We start from the raw sequence: 17,632 nt of genomic DNA on the forward strand, positions 1-17,632 counted from the left end.
TCTGATGTGCTGTCATGAGACTGGAGGAGGGTGGAATAAGTTCTTGCTGTAACACGCTCAAAGCTGATAAGAAATTATGAGTATATGTGTTGGGGGAAAAGCAAGAAGTGGCAAGAAAGAAATAGCAGTGCAACCCCAGGCAGTTTCTTTTGGCTTTTGGTATAAGATTTGTAGCTCAGTATGTGCCTTGCGCCAGAGCTGGCAAATAGGTGAAGTGGAGTAAGCGTATATCACGAAGACCATGCATTATGCATACACGTCTCACCTTGATTTGTGCAGCTGCACTCAGAATGTAACCCTTTTATTGCATGTGCTCCTCTCCATTTCCTGCGGTTTGTGGCTCACCAAAATTGAAAGAGGAGTCCAGTGTACCCCAGCTGTCAAGTGGATTTCAGTAGGGCCTTACCTGATCCTGGTGTGCTGCTCATTTCTGATGTATCCATAGGTGAAACACGAGGAGGAGTTGAACATGTGCATTATTACCTCAGCGGGAGCGGAGGGATGGGGGAAAGCAGAGAGCTGTCCAGCATTAGCTGCTTCTGAAGTGCTTGATGATGCCCTGCCTCGATGGGAAAGGAAAGCAGTGATCAGTTCAGCAAGGTTCCACATCACAGGCTGTTCTGCTGAAGCCTCTGCGTTACTCTGGAATATCAAATTCAAATTGGAATCTACTGAACCAGAGGAAGAAGGAATAGCAGTAGGCTTACAGGAGATTGGAACAGGGTAGGAGAGGGGGTGTAATGAGCAGAGCTCAAGAGCTCATCAGTGCTGGGTGGATTAGAGGGTGGCTGGGCCCTGGCTGCAGCTTAACTTCCAGCTTTGTATTCTTTGGGCTGCATCTCCTTAATCTGAAGAGAAAAACTGCATGGGAATTTGAGGGATTCTCCAGGTACAACCTATAACATTGCTGTGGATGGCAGGGGTGAAAAGTGATTTCTCTTGCCTCTGTGTAGTGGCTTAACCCAGACAGCCACCAAACCCCACACAATCACTTGCTCACTCCCCAGCAGCAGGAACGGGGAGAGAATCAGAAGGGTAAAAGCCAGAAAAGTCATGGGTTGAGATAAAGACAGTTTAATAGGCAGAGCAAAAGCCACACACAAAAACAAAGCAAGGACTTCACTGTTTTCTGTGGACAAATCGCTAATCGCTGTGTTTAGTGATTAGCTACATGCTGTAGCAGGTGTTCAGCATTCTCCAGGGGAGTGGGGCCTTATCACATGGAATTGTGACTTGAGAAGACAAACACCATCGCTCCAAACATCCCCCTCTTCCTCCTTCTTCCCCCCTTTATACACTTAGTTATGTGGTCTGGAATATCCCTTTGGTCAGTTGGGTTCCCCTGTCCTGTGTCTCCTCTCAGCCTCCCGTGCACCCCCATTTCCCTCACCGCTGTGGCAGCACAGAAAGCAGAAAAGTTCTTGGCTCTGTGTGAGCCCTGCTCAGCAATGACAAAAACATCTCTGCATTATCAACCCTGTGCTCAGCACAAATCCAAAACAGTCACTCTGAAGAAAATTAACTCTTGCAGCCCAAACAAGCACACTTTTCATTATCGTGTAGTCAAATACAATCTTCTTGTTTCCATCTTCACATTCTCACTTTTTTTGAAAGTGCAAATCAGTACAGAACCTTTTTTTTTGTCTTTTAGAAGCTACGCAGGTTAGCCCATGGAGCTCAAGAAAGCATGTGTGGGGGAAGAACCATCTGTGCAATTGGTGACCCTTTGTACTTTTATGTTTACAAAATGCTATCTAGGCCTGAGATTCAATCCTGCTGCTCTGTCTCTGTGCCTGATCTATTTCATATTAATTTTGCTGATTTGGCCACTGGAGAAATCTTGGGGTACTTGAATTACAATCCTGGGAGGTGTTCCTGGTTGGCTGTACTCTTATTCAACAGCTGTATCTGCTCATGATGCATTCAGATCAATGGGGAGGGAGGAAAAGTATTTCTAAAAACCCAATTCCTCTAGAGTGGGCAAAGTATAGATGACAAATATCAAACAGTGTTTCTCCATTTTGCACTCCAGAAGTATAAAAACTGTGGGTTACTTGTGGTGCTTTTGGTTGCATTTTGGGTTTATTTTGGTAGTTTTGGTTTTGTTAATAAATGGATTTGTTTGAGCAGCATACTGGTTTTTAGGAGCTTGAAAGGAGTTAAAAAAAAACTGTATCTCAAGCATTTAATAACCAAATTCTCTTGTAATCTTACGAAGCTAGTAGCAAATCAGCAAGTATGTAGCTCCACACAGCGGGTGAAAGCACTCGGCACTGTCTCCTTGCCGCAAGGCGGAGTGCTCTTGTCCGTGTGGAGCCGGGCTGTGCTGCGAGGCTTCAGCGGCTGCTTGCCACGAGCTCTGAAAGCTCCGATTCGACCCTTCCAGCGGCTGAAGTCTTCCAGGTTCTCTCGACGCAGCCTGCTCAGGAGAGCTATATCCCGCCTCCAATCCCGCCTCCAATCCCGCCTCCATCCCGCCTCCCATCCCTCCTCCCATCCCGCCTCCCTGCGCGGCTGCAGCGCCCCCTGCGGGCGGCTGGCGGGCGGCTCCCCCCGCCCCGGCTGCGAGTGGTTCGCTCCGCCCGCCCCGCTGCCCCCCTGCTCCAGCAGTGGTGCGCGCCGCCGCCGGCGCTCGATGCGGAACTGGGCGGGTGGGCTCGGCCGGCCGCGGTCGGAGCCGGCCCCGCGCGGGTCGCAGCAGCCCCTGAGGGGTCGCTTTCGGGTCTCCCGGCGGGACGGGGCGGCTTTGGGAATAGCGGCGTGGCCGGCCGGGGAGGGGGCTGTGGGCGAGGGGCCGGTGCCCTCGGTCCCGGCCGCCCGGAGGCTTTTCCTCGCTCCCTGCCGGGTGGAAGCGGGCAGGATGGGGAGGGGAGGGAGAAGGGCAGACAGAGCCCCTTGGAAAGGGTGAGGCGTGCAGCCGTGTGAAGGGATTGCTGCGGTAATGTGACTGGAAAGGTGCTTTTACTCCTTGGTTTGTAAACAGCAGATCCTGTTACTCTGCAAGACAATAGAATAGGAAATCCACTTCATACTGGGCAATTTCATATGAAGGCGACTTTCAATCAAGAGCATTTTCCCCTCAGAAATGGGTGTCCCCACCTTGTTGTGTTGCTCGCTTTTATTGTCAGGTGGAGGAGGGGAAGAAAGCTTGCTCTGTGTCACTGTTGGTGTGGAGCCACGATAAAGAGGTGTTCCGAGAAATGATAAGCTTTGAAGGAAACTGATTTGTTTCCAATCTTTCTTCTCTCCCTTTCCCCCTGGACTCCTCCGTATCCCACACTGTTTTCAGTCGTACGCACAATAACATACATTGTAAATTTGCAGCCCCGTGGAGATGGGGTAGAGCTGTGATCGGGCAGTATGTTATGCTCTCCCTAGACAAGCCAGCCATTTTCTCTATGCCCAGTGCTACCCTGGGCCAGCATTTCTATTGGTGTGCTCTCAAGTGTCCTTGCTGTGCTCCTTGCACCATTGCTTATCTGCAAAAAGGATGCTGCTTGTAGACACAAGCAAGGGGAGGGAAGATTTATTATGCTGTCCTGAGGGTCACATAATGAAACCAAAGTCATCCAAATATAGGTTATTTGGGAAGTGTCTCTATTTTTGGACTTAACACTGCTTGGACCTAGGCAACTGTTTTGGATTGGGCACAAGAAACACTTGCTGTGTTCAGCACTAATGAAAAGCTGCAATCCTGACACATCCGAGAGAGCACTTCACATCCAACATAGCTGAAATGCAGTTTTTACAGGATCTAATCTGGCCATCCCCTCACAGCATGTTATGTAACACTGAACTGATAGATCATTCCATCTATAAAATACTATTTTTGCCTTACTGTTGTATTGTTAGAAAACGCACAGCTTTTGAACACAATTTAATAGACACCGTAATTAAATGCACGCTTGTTAAGTATCTTGCTGTGTGTTTAACAAAATGCAAAATCATCAGCAAGTCTCTAGAATGCTTTTGTTTGGAGATAAATACAGCCTTGTCCTCACTAAAAGATCTTGTACTTGCCTGTCCAGTGGTGCTGCAGTTGTATCACAAGTCTGGGCTCCTGTGTTCTTACCAAATTAACAGGTTTCAAGCTGTAAGCTTCAGAGTCCTACTGCATTGCTTTCCAAGTTACTGCTTTTAAAACAATTCTAAGTTTACTGGATGGGCAAAAAAGGAAAACAGTATCTTCCCTGAAAGAGTGTTGTCTACACAAAATGCATAACATGGCCAAGACACGGTTCTAGGATGTGTATTATATGCCAAAGCTGTGAAAAGTGGTGAACCAAAGGCTGTGTGGAAATTGGCAAAAAAAAAAAAGCTTCTAATTTAAAGTTTTCATGGAAAAACGTAAATATATACTAGAGGGCAGACCTCTTCTTCAGTGATGGTACCATTCTGTAACTCTTTTGAAAGCAGACAGGGCATGTATGTAATGAATCACAGAATGTGCTGAGCTGGAAGGGACCCACCAGGATCATTGAATCCAGCTCCTGGCCCTTCACAGGACCATCCCCAAGAGCTTGAGAGTATTTAGTCCAACTTCTGCCTGTTTTAGAAGGATTTGAGGCTCAGAGGAGTAAAAGTTTTGAGGATTTTTAACAGTAATCCTTGTCCACCTAGCCAAAGTAGCTTTTTTGGTTTTAGATCTTCAGGACTGGTGGTTTAGTCGAAATGGCATCAGTGCATTTCAGGCCTTACTAGAACACTTGTTCATATTATCTTCCTGAATTAAATTAGTGTTGGCTTTGATTTTATCTGCCTTGGGCTCAAGGGCATAGAGGCTCATAATTTATAGCTTTTCCCCTCTCAAGCCATATCAAATACTCAGGTTCTGTATAGACAGGATATACCAGGCATACCTCTGTCAAGATGTTCAGTCTGGTCTATTTAATGTCTTCTGTGGTGAGCCAGTGGCAAAACCAAATATTTATGAAAACTTTGAGTATTAAATTAGAAAGTCACAAGTACTGCTAAATTCTGAGAGAATATTCTTCAAAGTTTTGAATTTCCAGCATTCCAGCTAGTAGATTTTCTCTGATACTCCTTTCCAGATACATTTGTTAGAAGAATGGCTTTCTTTTTTGGGGGAAAAAATTGGTAGGGATTTAGTATATGAGAGTGGATAACAAATGGTGTAAAATACTGTGTCTTCCCAGTCGTTTCACACTGTCATTTTTTAACTGGAATTGCCATCATACTCACAAGATGTTAATACTTTTATGTTAAAACTTAGTACAGAGGTGAATGGTTCACTTACTTTCCATTAGGAAGGAATTGGAGACGGGCAATGAATATGTTACAACCTAAATGAATTCCTGCAATGTCCTTTGGCCCTGTTGTGCCTGCATTTAAGATATACTGCATTAAATTTCCAGGCAGTTGACATGGTTATTCAATGCACTGGTGGAAAGTACAGATACAGCTTCTGATTAGGGATTTGCAGCAATGAGGAAAGGATTTAGTAAAAAAGAATGAAAGAGCTTGATATGCAAGATTAATATCATGTCCCCAGTTTAAAGAGCTTTCATCTATCTCAAGATATGAATTTTTGTGAAGTGAAAGCAATGTCAGTGACCTAATAAGAAACTACATGAAATAAAAATGAGCATCATGAGGCATCAATTACAAGGGAATGTATTTTAGTGGGATAATCTGTTAATCTGTGGAATAATTATGATATTTCTTTTGAGGACAGAACGCTTTGCTGCTTTTCATTCTCTACCTTGAGAGCTATGAAAAACTTCCACTGACCTACTGCTCACTCTCTGTGGCTGAACCTGTATAATTCAGCTGGTCTTTGCTCTGTTGTTTGAGCTGGAAAATAATTTTAGAGCAGCTAGATTCTCTGTCACTGGATCTCCTTAAACCTGTCAAAACAACATGGAAATTACTGTTGATTATTGACAAACATGCTCGTGATTTCTGTCTTGGAACTAGAATAACTGGTTGAAACCCCAAACCAAGCAAACTGAAGAGCTGACCCATGTACTGCCAGGAGCTCAGAAGTGTCTTTACACTGGAGAACTCCCAGATGGGGAGGTTGTGCCTGTTGGTGCCCAGAAACCACTGAATTGTGAGAGGTTGTGTTCACTTTAGATCACTGCTACTAGCAGGACCCTTGCAGGGATTTAGAAATAAGAAGTGCTGTTTGCATATGCCTAAATTACCTAAGATGAGGCAGTTCTCGTGCTGTGATCCCAGACACTGCAGTTAAATAAGAGACTTGTGCTTCTGGGTTGCTGTGAGAAATAATGCATCAGAGTAGCAGCAAGGAACAAGGTTTCATGGTTTTCTGTTTCTTCTACTGCCTTCATTATGTCAGAGCAGCAGCATTCCTCAAAACTGAGCTGGTCATCATGTTGCCTTTGATGTATCTGGTAATGTTTGTCAGATATCACCTTTTTGTTTTGTTTGTAACTAATCTCTGAACAGCTGTGACAATCAGGGAATTAACATTTGCTTTTTTATATGAGGGACAAAGATACATTACTGTCAAATTTGTTATCTGATGACCTCCAGGAACTGTGTGTTATCTTTTGAGCAGAGCAGCCTTTTATTTCATATCCTGTTACTTTGTCACATCAGTGTCCTGGTTGTGTCCTGCTTCCCATTATATTCTGACTGAATTTGCCAATGTCAATGTAAAACTTTTGATCACCTTCTTGCCTGTAGCTTTGACACCAGCTTGCCTGGATCTCTTCTTGCCCTGCTGTCTTGTCCTTCCTCTGGAAGAGCCCTGGTGACAGGAGATGAGGAGTTGTGCCTCTGCCTGTTTCCTTGTCATCAGCTAGCAGGAGGAGTGCTTTTTGTGATACAGATAATTAAGAATCAAAACCACTACCCACCAAAATTTGCTGCAGCCACACCCACCCGGCTCTGCTGCTGGGTGTGTTTCCTCTTGATGAGCAGTTCAACTGCTCTGCTGGAGCCACGAGCTGGACATGCTGCTTCCGTCCTCCAGGCCACCTGGTTTCTCCCTTCTCTCTTGTTAGTAGTCTTAAGACACACCCAGCAGGGTGGTGTTTTCCCTCCTTGCCTTGCTGTGGTGACTGCCACTGCCAGTGTCTGGAAGGACCTCTGGGGAGCCCTTGCTCTGTCGCTGGCTGGCTCCAGCAGTTGCTTGAGGCGGTTCCTGTCCCTTCTTCACTCTGAGCTTGCTTCCCCCAATGTTTACGTGTGGGTGAGTCTGCCAAACATGCTTCTCACACCCCAGAGCTCTTGTAGAGAGAAAATGGGCTTGTCTCTTTATTTCCTTCCAGTTTTGACCAGCTGGTACTATGATTTGTTACCAAAATTAATAGTAGGATCGGTTTGAGAGTAGGAATTTCTGATCTCCCATAGTGTTGATGAAGAGAAGGGGAAGGTGTGTAGAGGGAAGGAAGAACAAGCAGGTGGCACAGGTGGGGAGACAGGCTGAGTGCTTCTAATACACAAGGCAAAACAGATGTGGGGCTCTGAGTTCTGAGGTGCTAACAACAGCCAAATGACTGGATTATTTAAAGTACTTTATTTTCTGGTTTGCATTATCCTGAACAATGTTTCAGTGTTTCCACACTGGTTGTGAGCATTGCCCCCACTCTGTCTTACAAATGGCTGTAATTTATTGTTGAGATCCCATTTGTCTGTGTGATGGATTTCCAGGAAAGAGTTGAATGTGCCTGTATCTGCTGGTGGTGGTGCTGTGAGTGATGTCTCCTGGCCCAGAGCTGCTCACTGTGGCTGGGGGAGGCGCCATGGCAAGGGAAAGCACTGAATAATTTAGCAGTTGCAGCTGCATCCAGCAGTTCTCTCAAATGTCACACGCTTTGTTGTTTTCTTGTTAATTTTTTAATGGCTGTACATTTACACTATTTGGTTATTGGAAAAAAACCTTCTGCATTATGGGAACTGTGGCCTACTGCTCAAGTTTGGTTATTGGAAAAAAACCTTCTGGTGCCTGCATTATGGGAACTGTGGCCTACTGCTCAAATTCCCAGCAGAGGGCTGGGAATGGAAGCATCTTGTGGGTGCTGGGGTCTGGGCTACACTTAGAAGCAACACCAGCATTTCTCAGCTCAAAGTTCATGCCAAAAGCAGTTCTGGTTTGGAAAAAAATGTAATGCTGTAGTGGTTGCAGGTAGTGTGAGGCTAATTGGGCCTGGAGGCATTGTGTGGGCTTTGGTTTGCCCTTCCTTCCTCCCACCCCTACTCCTTGCAAAATGTTCAAGTGCAGATTTGAGGATCAGTGAAAAGCTGATGAGGTAGAGAAAATGAGAAGGCTCTTGTAATTTGTGATAGTGACGTTTTGCAAGGAGGGGCAAAAAAGGACAGACTTCAAAAGAGTTGGCCTTGTGTTACCGTTCTCTCATGCAAATCTCCAGAGGTGATTTTTGAATGAGAGATGAATTTAAATTCAAACAGTGTAGAGCAGGAGAACTGGCCAGATTGGGAGCGGGTTTTTATGCCAGCATTTTTCCTGTGATTCTATAGTGAGTGGTGCCCTGCACAATGATCCTGCCCAGGAAGGATCACGAGAGAGATGTTTCACACAGTAAAGAAGGGGAGGAAAATAAGGTCTTTAACCTAAATCGAAGCGTGTGAAATGTCCTGTAGCTGAGGCTGAAATCTGCCATCTCCTTCCTGTTGGGAAGTGGAGTACTATGAAATGGTGTGTTTTTCCTGCATTAGTTGATTGTTGATGGTTTTCCCCAAGAGTGTAATGAAATAAAATAGATAACAGTATTTGCATACCGTTCTTTCTCACATACTTATCTCTTGTTGCTCATTCAAGCCCTGGTCTTGATTTTTCTTCATGGCTTTCAGGTGCTACTGGTTGGGTGCAGCTGTGGCTCTGTGGGGCAGGTGCTGCTGGAACCTCTCCTTAGCCTTTGCTGCTGCCTGCAAGTTCCTCTTAGGATTGTGTGTTTGTGTTAGCACACTCTGCACGTTCTTTTTGTGCCTGCACTGCATGTTTGTGCAAGCATCCTGTGGGTACCTGGGTAAGCAGATTTTAGCAGCTGTGGTTAGTAACTCAGCTTTCTGTGCACAAGGATGCCTCCTGATATTTGTAGTACTCGTGGATATGGTCGGCTCATGGACTGGAGGCTTTTGGCATGTTGCAGATGTGCTGTCATCTGGCCTGGGGCATGCAGGTGCCAGGAGGGCTGTGTTTCAGCGCTGGCTGCAGGCAGCCCATGTGTCTGGGTGAAGCTTGTTGGCAGTGTGGGCAGTGCTGGGAGCTTTGGTGGTGGAGCGGAGGGGGTGGAGCGCTGCAGCTGCTCTATAAATACACCCGACAGGCTGAAATCTAGGGACTAAAAGATTGGGTTGCTATGGCGATTGATCTGAATCAGATTACCTGTGGGGCTGTTTTCACAGCATGTGCATGTGTGGTGACTGCGTGATCTTGCATGTACAGCAGGCTGCTTTAGCCAAGCTTTTGGCTGGAGCAGGGAGGAGAGAGGAAGCAACACTGAAGGGCCGACATATGGCAAGGACGGACGGGGAAATCTGTCACTATAGCAACCGGGAACCTGAATCAGTCCAGCTTCACTCCGTGATACTGCAAAAAGGTTCCATCTGTGTGCCATGATTCTTCTGTTTGTGGAGTAACTCTGGTCATTTTCAGTCTATCTGTCAGCACCCCTGCCCATGCTACTTCCATTTTGCTCTCGACAACTAATGTGGAAGCTAAAGATGCTTGCCTGTGTCAGTTCTGTTTTCAGAAGGCAAAGAGATAATATTACTAAATAGGAAAGGAAGAAATCTTTTAATTATTATGATTATTGAGAAGGCCTTTAAGTCTTCTTGTATTGCCAAAACCTGTTTTCCCCATTCATTCTTTAATTTTCTTTTATCTGGTTTGTTCTGCCCTTTCCCTCAAGATTTATTGATAGGTGAAAAGTGGAAATAGTTGGGGTGCATCTGCTGTTTTACCTGTAAGCAACTCTTACTGATTGAAGTGATGCATGTGCTCCAGGGTGGATGCTTTTAGAATTTGCCAGCAGTCCTGTTCTCTGCTGGGTGATTTTTTATGCTTGGAACTATCCCCATGGCATTTTGCAAAACCACACCTATGTTATAGATTAGCCATACTAGATAAATATGTAATTGTTTAGGTATGCTTGCAATTTTTTGAAAATGCCCTTTTTATTATTTTTTTTCCCCTCCAGAGTGCAAGTATCTTCTTAGGAGTCACATTTTTGGCATGCACTGCTGCCTCGCCAAGGTGCATGGTAACAAACGAAGCAGCTGCACCAGTATAGCAAGTCCATCCAGGTCAGATTTTAGAAATTGTTCCATGTTCTATCAGGTTCTGGAGAATGGGAAGTGTTCTTATCTCTACTGTTGTCTGTTTCTTGTGTTAGCAGAACCACTGTAGTATCTGGATAATAGCAATAATGAGCTTCCTAGAATTTTGTATATTTTAAAGTATCAAACTATTTGCAGTGTTTTATATAGTTGTTAAGCAGAGGAAGTGAAAAATGGCTCATGTGAAAAGAATACTGCCTGTCTGCTTCTTTAAAAGTTTAATCCAAGCAAAAATAGCATTTGCTATACCAGAGATAATGTCTGGCATCATTTAAAACACACTTGGAAGAAGTAGTAACCAAAATTTCAGTGGTAAAGATTCCATAAAGATTATTAAAATGTCTAAAGGCAGAGCTACCATGAACAGTTCATACTGGGCTTCAAACCATGTTGTTTCCAGTTCAGCAGTGAGTTCAATGGAGTTCCTGCCCACACAGGTGAGGTTGGCTGGTCCTGAGGTACTCACACCTCTTTCTCATAGCTTAGCAGATAGGTCAAGGTGTGTGATGTGAGAAAAAGAAACATAAAGCAACCCAAAGGTGGGTATTGAAACTCCTGGCCCTATTTGTATTTCTTTCAGCTCTGAGTTTGGTTCAATTGGTGAGCCTTGAGTTCAGAAAACAATGCACTAAGGTCAGCCATAGCGGCTATTAGAGCTGAACTCAGTACAGACTGTCTTGGTGAGAGTAAATAGAAATTCAGGATGTTCCAAGGAAACTAAAAATTTAGTTCTTTTTGGGTGTGACTGGAAATCTGATTTTTCACAAGGTGAAATTTCAGTGAACTGTAGTTTATGTGGCTTCTGTCCTGTAATTTTTTTCTGTCTCCTTCACAATTTCCGCTTTTTTCTCTTACAAATTAATGTCCCATGTATGCTCACTATTCAGTCAATGAATTGTACAATGCTGATTTATATTCTAAAGGTATCCATGCACAGGTGAACTGTGCAGTATCATCCTTTTACCATGTAAAAGCTGGAGATAATGAAAGGAGAAGCCTTTCTGGTCCCATCTTAAAGCATGGAAGAGTTGTAAGCAGGGCTTAGCACTTCTTGGAAGTGAATCTGTTGTCTTCATACCATTTTTGCAAGCAATGGTGTAAATACCCGCTGGGCATCATGCAGTTCAGTGTAAGCCTGGCCCATCAAAGCTGGGAGCCTCTGTGTGAGGAAAACAACTTGAGTGTGGTGGGTTGTCCTTGGCTGGATGCCACTTGTCCACCAAGCCACTCTATCACACCCCTGCTCAGCAGAACAGTGGGAAGAAAATAAGATGGAAAAAACCTTGTGGGTAAAAGCAGAGGCAGTTTAATAAAGCAAAGATTGCATTTATGGAAGCAAAGAAGCCCAAGAAATTTTATTATCCACTTCCCAGAAGCAAGTGCTGTCCAGCTATTTCCTGGGAAGCAGAGCTTCAGTAGGCTTAGTGGTTGCTCCAGATTATAAATGTTTTAAATAATGGATTCTCTGCCTTTCTCCTCTCTCTTAGGTTTTTTCCTGAGCAGATGTCATATGGGATATCCTTCTGGTCAGCTGGGTTAGCAGTCCTGGCTGTGTCCCCTCCCAAGACTTTGCATATTCCCCAGCAGTGCTGGGGGGAAGATGTTGGAGAGGCAGCCTTGATGCTGTGCCAGCACTGCTCAGCAGTAGCCAAAACACAGACGTGTTATCAGCATCTTTCCAGTTACCAGTACACAGCACATCACTGGGAGGGCTGCTGTGGGGAAAATGACCTCCATCCCAGCCAGACCCCATACACTGACACTAGCTGAGTTAACAGTTTGTTGTATCCAAGTGATTCTTAGACTAAATTGCTTTGTTCTTCTAGATTTGTGTCTCGAATGAGAAGACTCTTAACAAAGATTGGGAGCTCCAAGGGATAGATGAAACAGGATAACTGCACATCTCATTAGTCCTAACTCAACTTGGGACTAATGCGGGGCATGGCTCTGACACAGATGACTCTAAACTGATAGAAAGTCTGCTGTGTTTTTTTCATTTCATATCATGTGCTGTGGTGCTTTTCATGAGTGTGTGTGTTTGTTTATATAGACTTTTATTTCTGGGAGGGCTTTAAATTGCAGAATACCATGCAGATTGTCCTCTAAGAAGTTGTGCTACAACCTAAAATGTGGGGTTTGGGGAATTTTGGAATGCAGAGTAATGCCAATAATAGAAGTGTTTGTTGTTTTGAACATTTTTTCATGTCTCGAGTTGCTGGTAAGCCATGGTTTTGTGCTGGGTCTTGCTTTTTGTCTTTGTGCCTAGGCTACAGTGTCAGCTTTTACTAGTGAGTATTGCTGACAGCTGCTACAGTGTGTGGGTAGTGTTAGTTCTCACCAACCCGTTCACCATCCATATAAGTGCTTATTTCAATTTTGGTGTTGTCTGAGACATGATCTGTTGGTGCAGTATTTTTCTGTGGTGGGCATTCCCTTTTCTATTTTTCTTCTTTTCTAGAGTTGAAATAATAGGAAGTCTCTTCTCAAATGATGCTTGAGGATTCAGCCTTCAAAGGGCTGGTTCCAATATGTTTGCAAAGAGAAAAGACACTGCACAAGGCCTTTTCAGAGAAAGCAATGGAAAGTAAAAGCAGTTTGAGAGAGAGAAGAGGTTTTGACATCTCAGCCATCTCAGAATCAAGATAATCTTTTGGTTCAGGTCCAAATTCCAACATAAAAGAGGAAAAAATGAATAAAGTTAAAGCAGTTTGAGAGAAGAGGTTTTTGACATCTCAACCATCTCAGAATCAAGATAACCTTTTGGTTCAGGTCCAAATTCCAACATAAAAGAGGAAAAAATGAAGTATCTCTTGGTTGTTTGATCTATTTCTGTCCTAAGGTACTTAGTCTCTAAAATCTAGGAGGATGATTGGAAGGATGATAGGAAAGAAACTACTTTACCTCTGTATTGCCTGTAGTGGTGCTGTCTGTAGTTCTGTGATCACCTGTGTTCAGTCAAGTCTTCCAGATTCCCTTAACTGCTTTCTTCTACCTTTTTTTTTGTGCCTGCACAAGCATTTGTGGGGTCACTTGGTGAAACAAGTAAAAAAATAAATAATCTTGTAAAAACGAAAGTGGCGAGGGAGAAGAAGGGAGGGCAGGGAGGGCGTTAGGTTTAGTCTGTATCAATTCCACAGCCTGTTTTGCCCTGTAGCTGCACAAACTCTTCTGCCAGCACAGGGAATGGAACGATACTGGCCTGAAGGAAGCCTTTGGCAGAGAGGGAGGGGGAGGCAGGACTGGAATGCCTGTTTGTGGTGCATTGTACAGATCATCAACTGTAGTGTCTGATTCCAAGCACGAGTAGGAAGATGAGTTCCAACAAATGCTGGTGCAATACTCTAAGTGCTGTCATCAGACATTGCTAGATCTCTGAAGAAGTCAGAGATTGAATAGAGGAAGGCAGAAAAACTACTCTTGGTTCTAATTCTTCTACCTCTTGTTCCAATCCAACAATAAATCATCTTCGCAAAAAGAGCCTTTGTCGTCTTATGTCTGACTGAAGCTGTTGTGTTGTTAAATATAGTAAACCAATAAAGGTGGCTCTGGAAGCCCTGGCACAACATCTGCATCCGTCTGGTCTCACTGGTACTTGTGTTGCAATAGAAAGCAGAAATCATGGAAAGTGCTCAGATCTTTTTTTAAAAAATGGACAGAAACTTCAGTGTCTGATATCAGTGCATTGTAGCTTCAGCCATTCCAGGGATATGGTAAGCCCTGCATATATTCCTTTTACTTGTCTGCTCAGATATTCTTGAAATTTCATGATTTCTAAGACCTTCATAATGCATACCTTGCTAACTCCTTTGCAGAGCTGTGGAAATATGTGTAAGGAATTGCAGTTGTAAGACAAACACAAAAGTGTATATTCCCCCCCTTCACTGAGGGGTTGGGTAGCCTCTCTTTTTGAAGAAAAACATCTTTGGTTACCACTAAGTAGCAGAATTTCCTCGAAGTCGTACTTCTAGGTTGCATTGCGATGACTTCTTGCTATGCCCCTGTCTGTGACTGAGCAGTTTGTTCTTTAATTCTGGGGAAAGCCATTTGGAAGGAAAACAGATAAAGTAGTTCTTCAAAATGGAGACAAAAAGGACCACTTGATATCCCAACTTCATCTTGTTCCTCTTGAGTTTTTCTGTGCCAAGATATTTGCAGAATATCAAGGATCAAGAGCATTTCCAGGACAGATCCTACAATGTTTTCAATAATGTCATTAAAATGTAGAAACAGAAACTTTGCTTCCTGTGTCTGTATTTTCTCTGTTGTTCAGAGAAGATAATTTACACCAATATTGCTGCTCAGAGAAGATAATTCATACTGCTGTTACTTAGGACTCTACAGTATCTGTAGTTGAGGATCTACTAAAAACATGCCACAGTTTCACAAAATGTGGGATTTTTTATGTGGGAGGCTTTAAGTTTCTTTGTTTATTACTCCTTTAATAGTACCAACTGACTAGTATGATTTTCCTTTTTATGAATTGCATATGTGCTTTTTTGTTCTTCTTGTTGTAATGTTTTTGTGTTCTTACTGCTGTTTGGAGGGCTAATGAATAAAACTTCCCTGCTGTATGATGTTTTTACATCCTGCCTTAGGATGTAAACATGAACTGAAATGGAAACTTTATTCTGAATATGTCCCAGAAAGCAATCAATTAATTTTTAAATATAAAATAATTCTTAGTAAAAAATCCATTGGAGTACTCAGTAAACTTCTAGAATACTCTGAGCATCTCTGATTTTTTAGAGTTTCTGAGACCTTTCCATTTCAGGAAGTTTCTGTTTTCAAGTTTGTTTCAAACACTGTAGGAAACACTGTAATGTGGAACTGTATTTCTTATTAAAACTTTTTTTTCCTCCCTGTTCTTTCGTGAATTCTGTGAACTATGAATGGTGGGATTGGAAAGAATTATTTTCTGCATATCTATTAAGCATAACTATTGACAAGTAGTAATGCTGCAGTATAATCTTAGTTTTACCAAGAGAATCTTTCTGTATTGAAGTACTCACAGAAATTAGCTGCAGGAGGCATGGGTGTCAAGAGTAAGGAGTGAAGTTAAACAAGACAAATGGAACTGAACAAAATAATGAAAAACCCAGTATGGTTTACAAGATGCACTTTTGCTGTTGTAAACTGCAACTCTGTAGAACTGCAGTTCTGTATCTGCACAGAAAGTGTTAGAGATCACAGTCTTTGGGAATTGTGGAGATCATTCCTGCTGACAGCCATTTGCAGGTTTGGGATGGCGGCCTGAGTTTTATCAAATCGGATTTCTGATGTTACCTCTTCTTTAGTTCTGTTTATCCCATAGCTAGAGTTCAGGTTGTGTTTTTTTCTTCAGTCTTGCCAGCTGGAGCTCCCTTCCCAAGTACTCTCGTGATCTTACAGATTTGCCTAAGCGCGACACAAACCATGTAATGAGTAGCTCTTTGCCAGTGGTAGGCAGCTTTGTTGGTCTGTGTTCTCCCTTAGAACAGAATCATAGCATCATTTACGTTGGAAAAGACCTCTAAGATGATCGACTCCAACCATTAATTCTTGAGATACTCTTGTGTTTTTTGTGTGTTTTTCATCCCTCTGCTTTTGTGGGCGTATGGCTGTGTTTTTATACTCATGAAGATAGAGATTGGGCGTGACCATGACTGCACCGAACATTGAGGCTTTTTGGGAATGTAATTAGGGTCATTAAGTTGCTTGTATGTATTGGATGTTCCTGGTTGTGCTTTTGACACTCTTGCTTTTCTTGGTTATAGGTTGGACTTGGCAGACAGTTCCAAGCAGATTCTGTTCCCCAAGGCAGCGATCACGGCTGATGGGATAACTGACCACTGGATCAATGAACAGCAAGTCCTTGAGATGACATAGGGAGGGGCATCGAGGACAATGGTGCAGAAAAAGAAAATCTGCTCTCGGCTACTGGACTATCTTGTGATCATTGGAGCCAGGTAATGTGAAACAGTCTCAGCAGAACTTTTGCTTGGGCAGTAGAGTGGGGATAAATAGCCTTGCATCCATGGATGAGGCCTTCCTGATGCTCAGGAAGTGCTGTCTGAAATGTGTATAGAATGCTCCCCTAAGGAGAGCACCTACTTGAGCCAGGGCACTTCTTGAAAGATACTAGTGTAGTCAGAGTTTTTAACTTGTGGTCTTCAGACTTCTTTTCAAGGGTCTGCAGAGGGTGACTAAGAAAAGCTAGTTTAACTCTCTGGTAGTCTTTGTGTCTGAACTTTGCTTCTACTGGCATCAGGACAGAGGGATTCACAAGCTGAAAACACTGAAAGCTAAACACAAGTAAAATACAAGTTTTCTACTCCTTTTATTACTAGTAATGTGCTAGTAGTAGAATAATACTACTCTTCTAGCTTTTGAAATGTAGTCTGTAAACTCAGTTTAAAAAAAAATCTGAAACTTGCTTTACTTGGCTGTTTCTCCCTCTAATACTCATTTATCCTCACAAGAATGACATGAATGCTTTCTGGTTTTAAAGTCTTATTAATAGATAAAATGTCATGCATATTTACTTAAAGCACATATGAAATACAGGGTTGATGTGTTCTGTTTGTCAAACACAGAGGTGTTCAATAAATGTTATTTTTTCCTTATTCAAAGTTTATGCAGCAGCTTTCTGCAAATTCTGTGTAATGGGTGTATGCCAAAGTCTGTTTTGCTTTCATTTCTAAATATCAATGGTTTGTGGGCATCAGCCTGTTGTTGTATCTCCTGCTTTCTTTTCAGAATACTTTGAATGCAATATTTAAATAGGCTGAGTGGAAGAAATTACATAATCTTGACTAAAGGTTATTTTATTATTGCATTTTATGGACCGAATACTGTAATAGTTTAATACTTCTTACTGTCTGTAGAAAAACAACCAAGTTTTCTATACGTGTGTCACCATGTAGGAAGAGGAGGGAGAAATGTTAGCTGCCTCCTCCAATGAAGCTTATAGTGTCTGGTGTTCTCACTTAGAAATTTGCTACTATCACTTCTGGACTCCTACAGTTCTCTTGCTTTTTGCCAGCCTGTGCTGGTTAGATTGCTGCTGCTGTCTTGTTTGGCACTTTGGCAAATGCCTATGATGAAAGATGGAGCTGACTGAAACAGCCTCTCCTGCAAAGCCCTTAGGAGCTCCATGTGGCCTTTACTGTTACATCTTGTTATCCACTGTGCACAGACAGCAATACTTTTTGGAATGTTGTGTTTAAACTTTATTAATGTCTGAGAAAACTCTGTCCTTGTAGCTAATATTACAGCAAAGGCACAAAGTGGTGATACGTGCACTCCTGCTTTGTTGATGTCAGTTTTTGGACCATTTGCTGACAAATAGACTCTCTAAATAGTA

At 43.1% G+C, this 17,632-nt stretch overlaps 1 protein-coding gene across 27 annotated transcripts in view; it reads left to right on the top strand.

The window, feature by feature from the left end:
* The first annotated feature begins 10,157 nt into the window (after positions 1–10,157).
* MADD (MAP kinase activating death domain) overlaps positions 10,158–17,632 on the top strand; it is a 60,709-nt gene continuing 53,234 nt past the window's right edge. For 13 of the 27 annotated variants that reach the window (XM_039705259.1, XM_039705248.1, XM_039705266.1 and 10 more), the window contains exons 1-2: positions 10,237–10,257; positions 16,044–16,235. In XM_039705259.1, the coding sequence (XP_039561193.1) occupies positions 16,174–16,235 (62 nt within the window). In that variant the 5' untranslated portion in view covers positions 10,237–10,257; positions 16,044–16,173. Of the gene's footprint in view, positions 10,258–16,043; positions 16,236–17,632 lie in introns of all 27 variants that reach the window. The other 14 variants (XM_039705241.1, XM_039705249.1, XM_039705247.1 and 11 more) reach the window with 6 other exon arrangements.

The sequence above is a fragment of the Passer montanus genome, unplaced genomic scaffold (genome assembly GCF_014805655.1).
Source record: "Passer montanus isolate IOZ18808 unplaced genomic scaffold, ASM1480565v1 scaffold18, whole genome shotgun sequence".
In the NCBI taxonomy this organism is placed as follows: domain Eukaryota; kingdom Metazoa; phylum Chordata; class Aves; order Passeriformes; family Passeridae; genus Passer; species Passer montanus.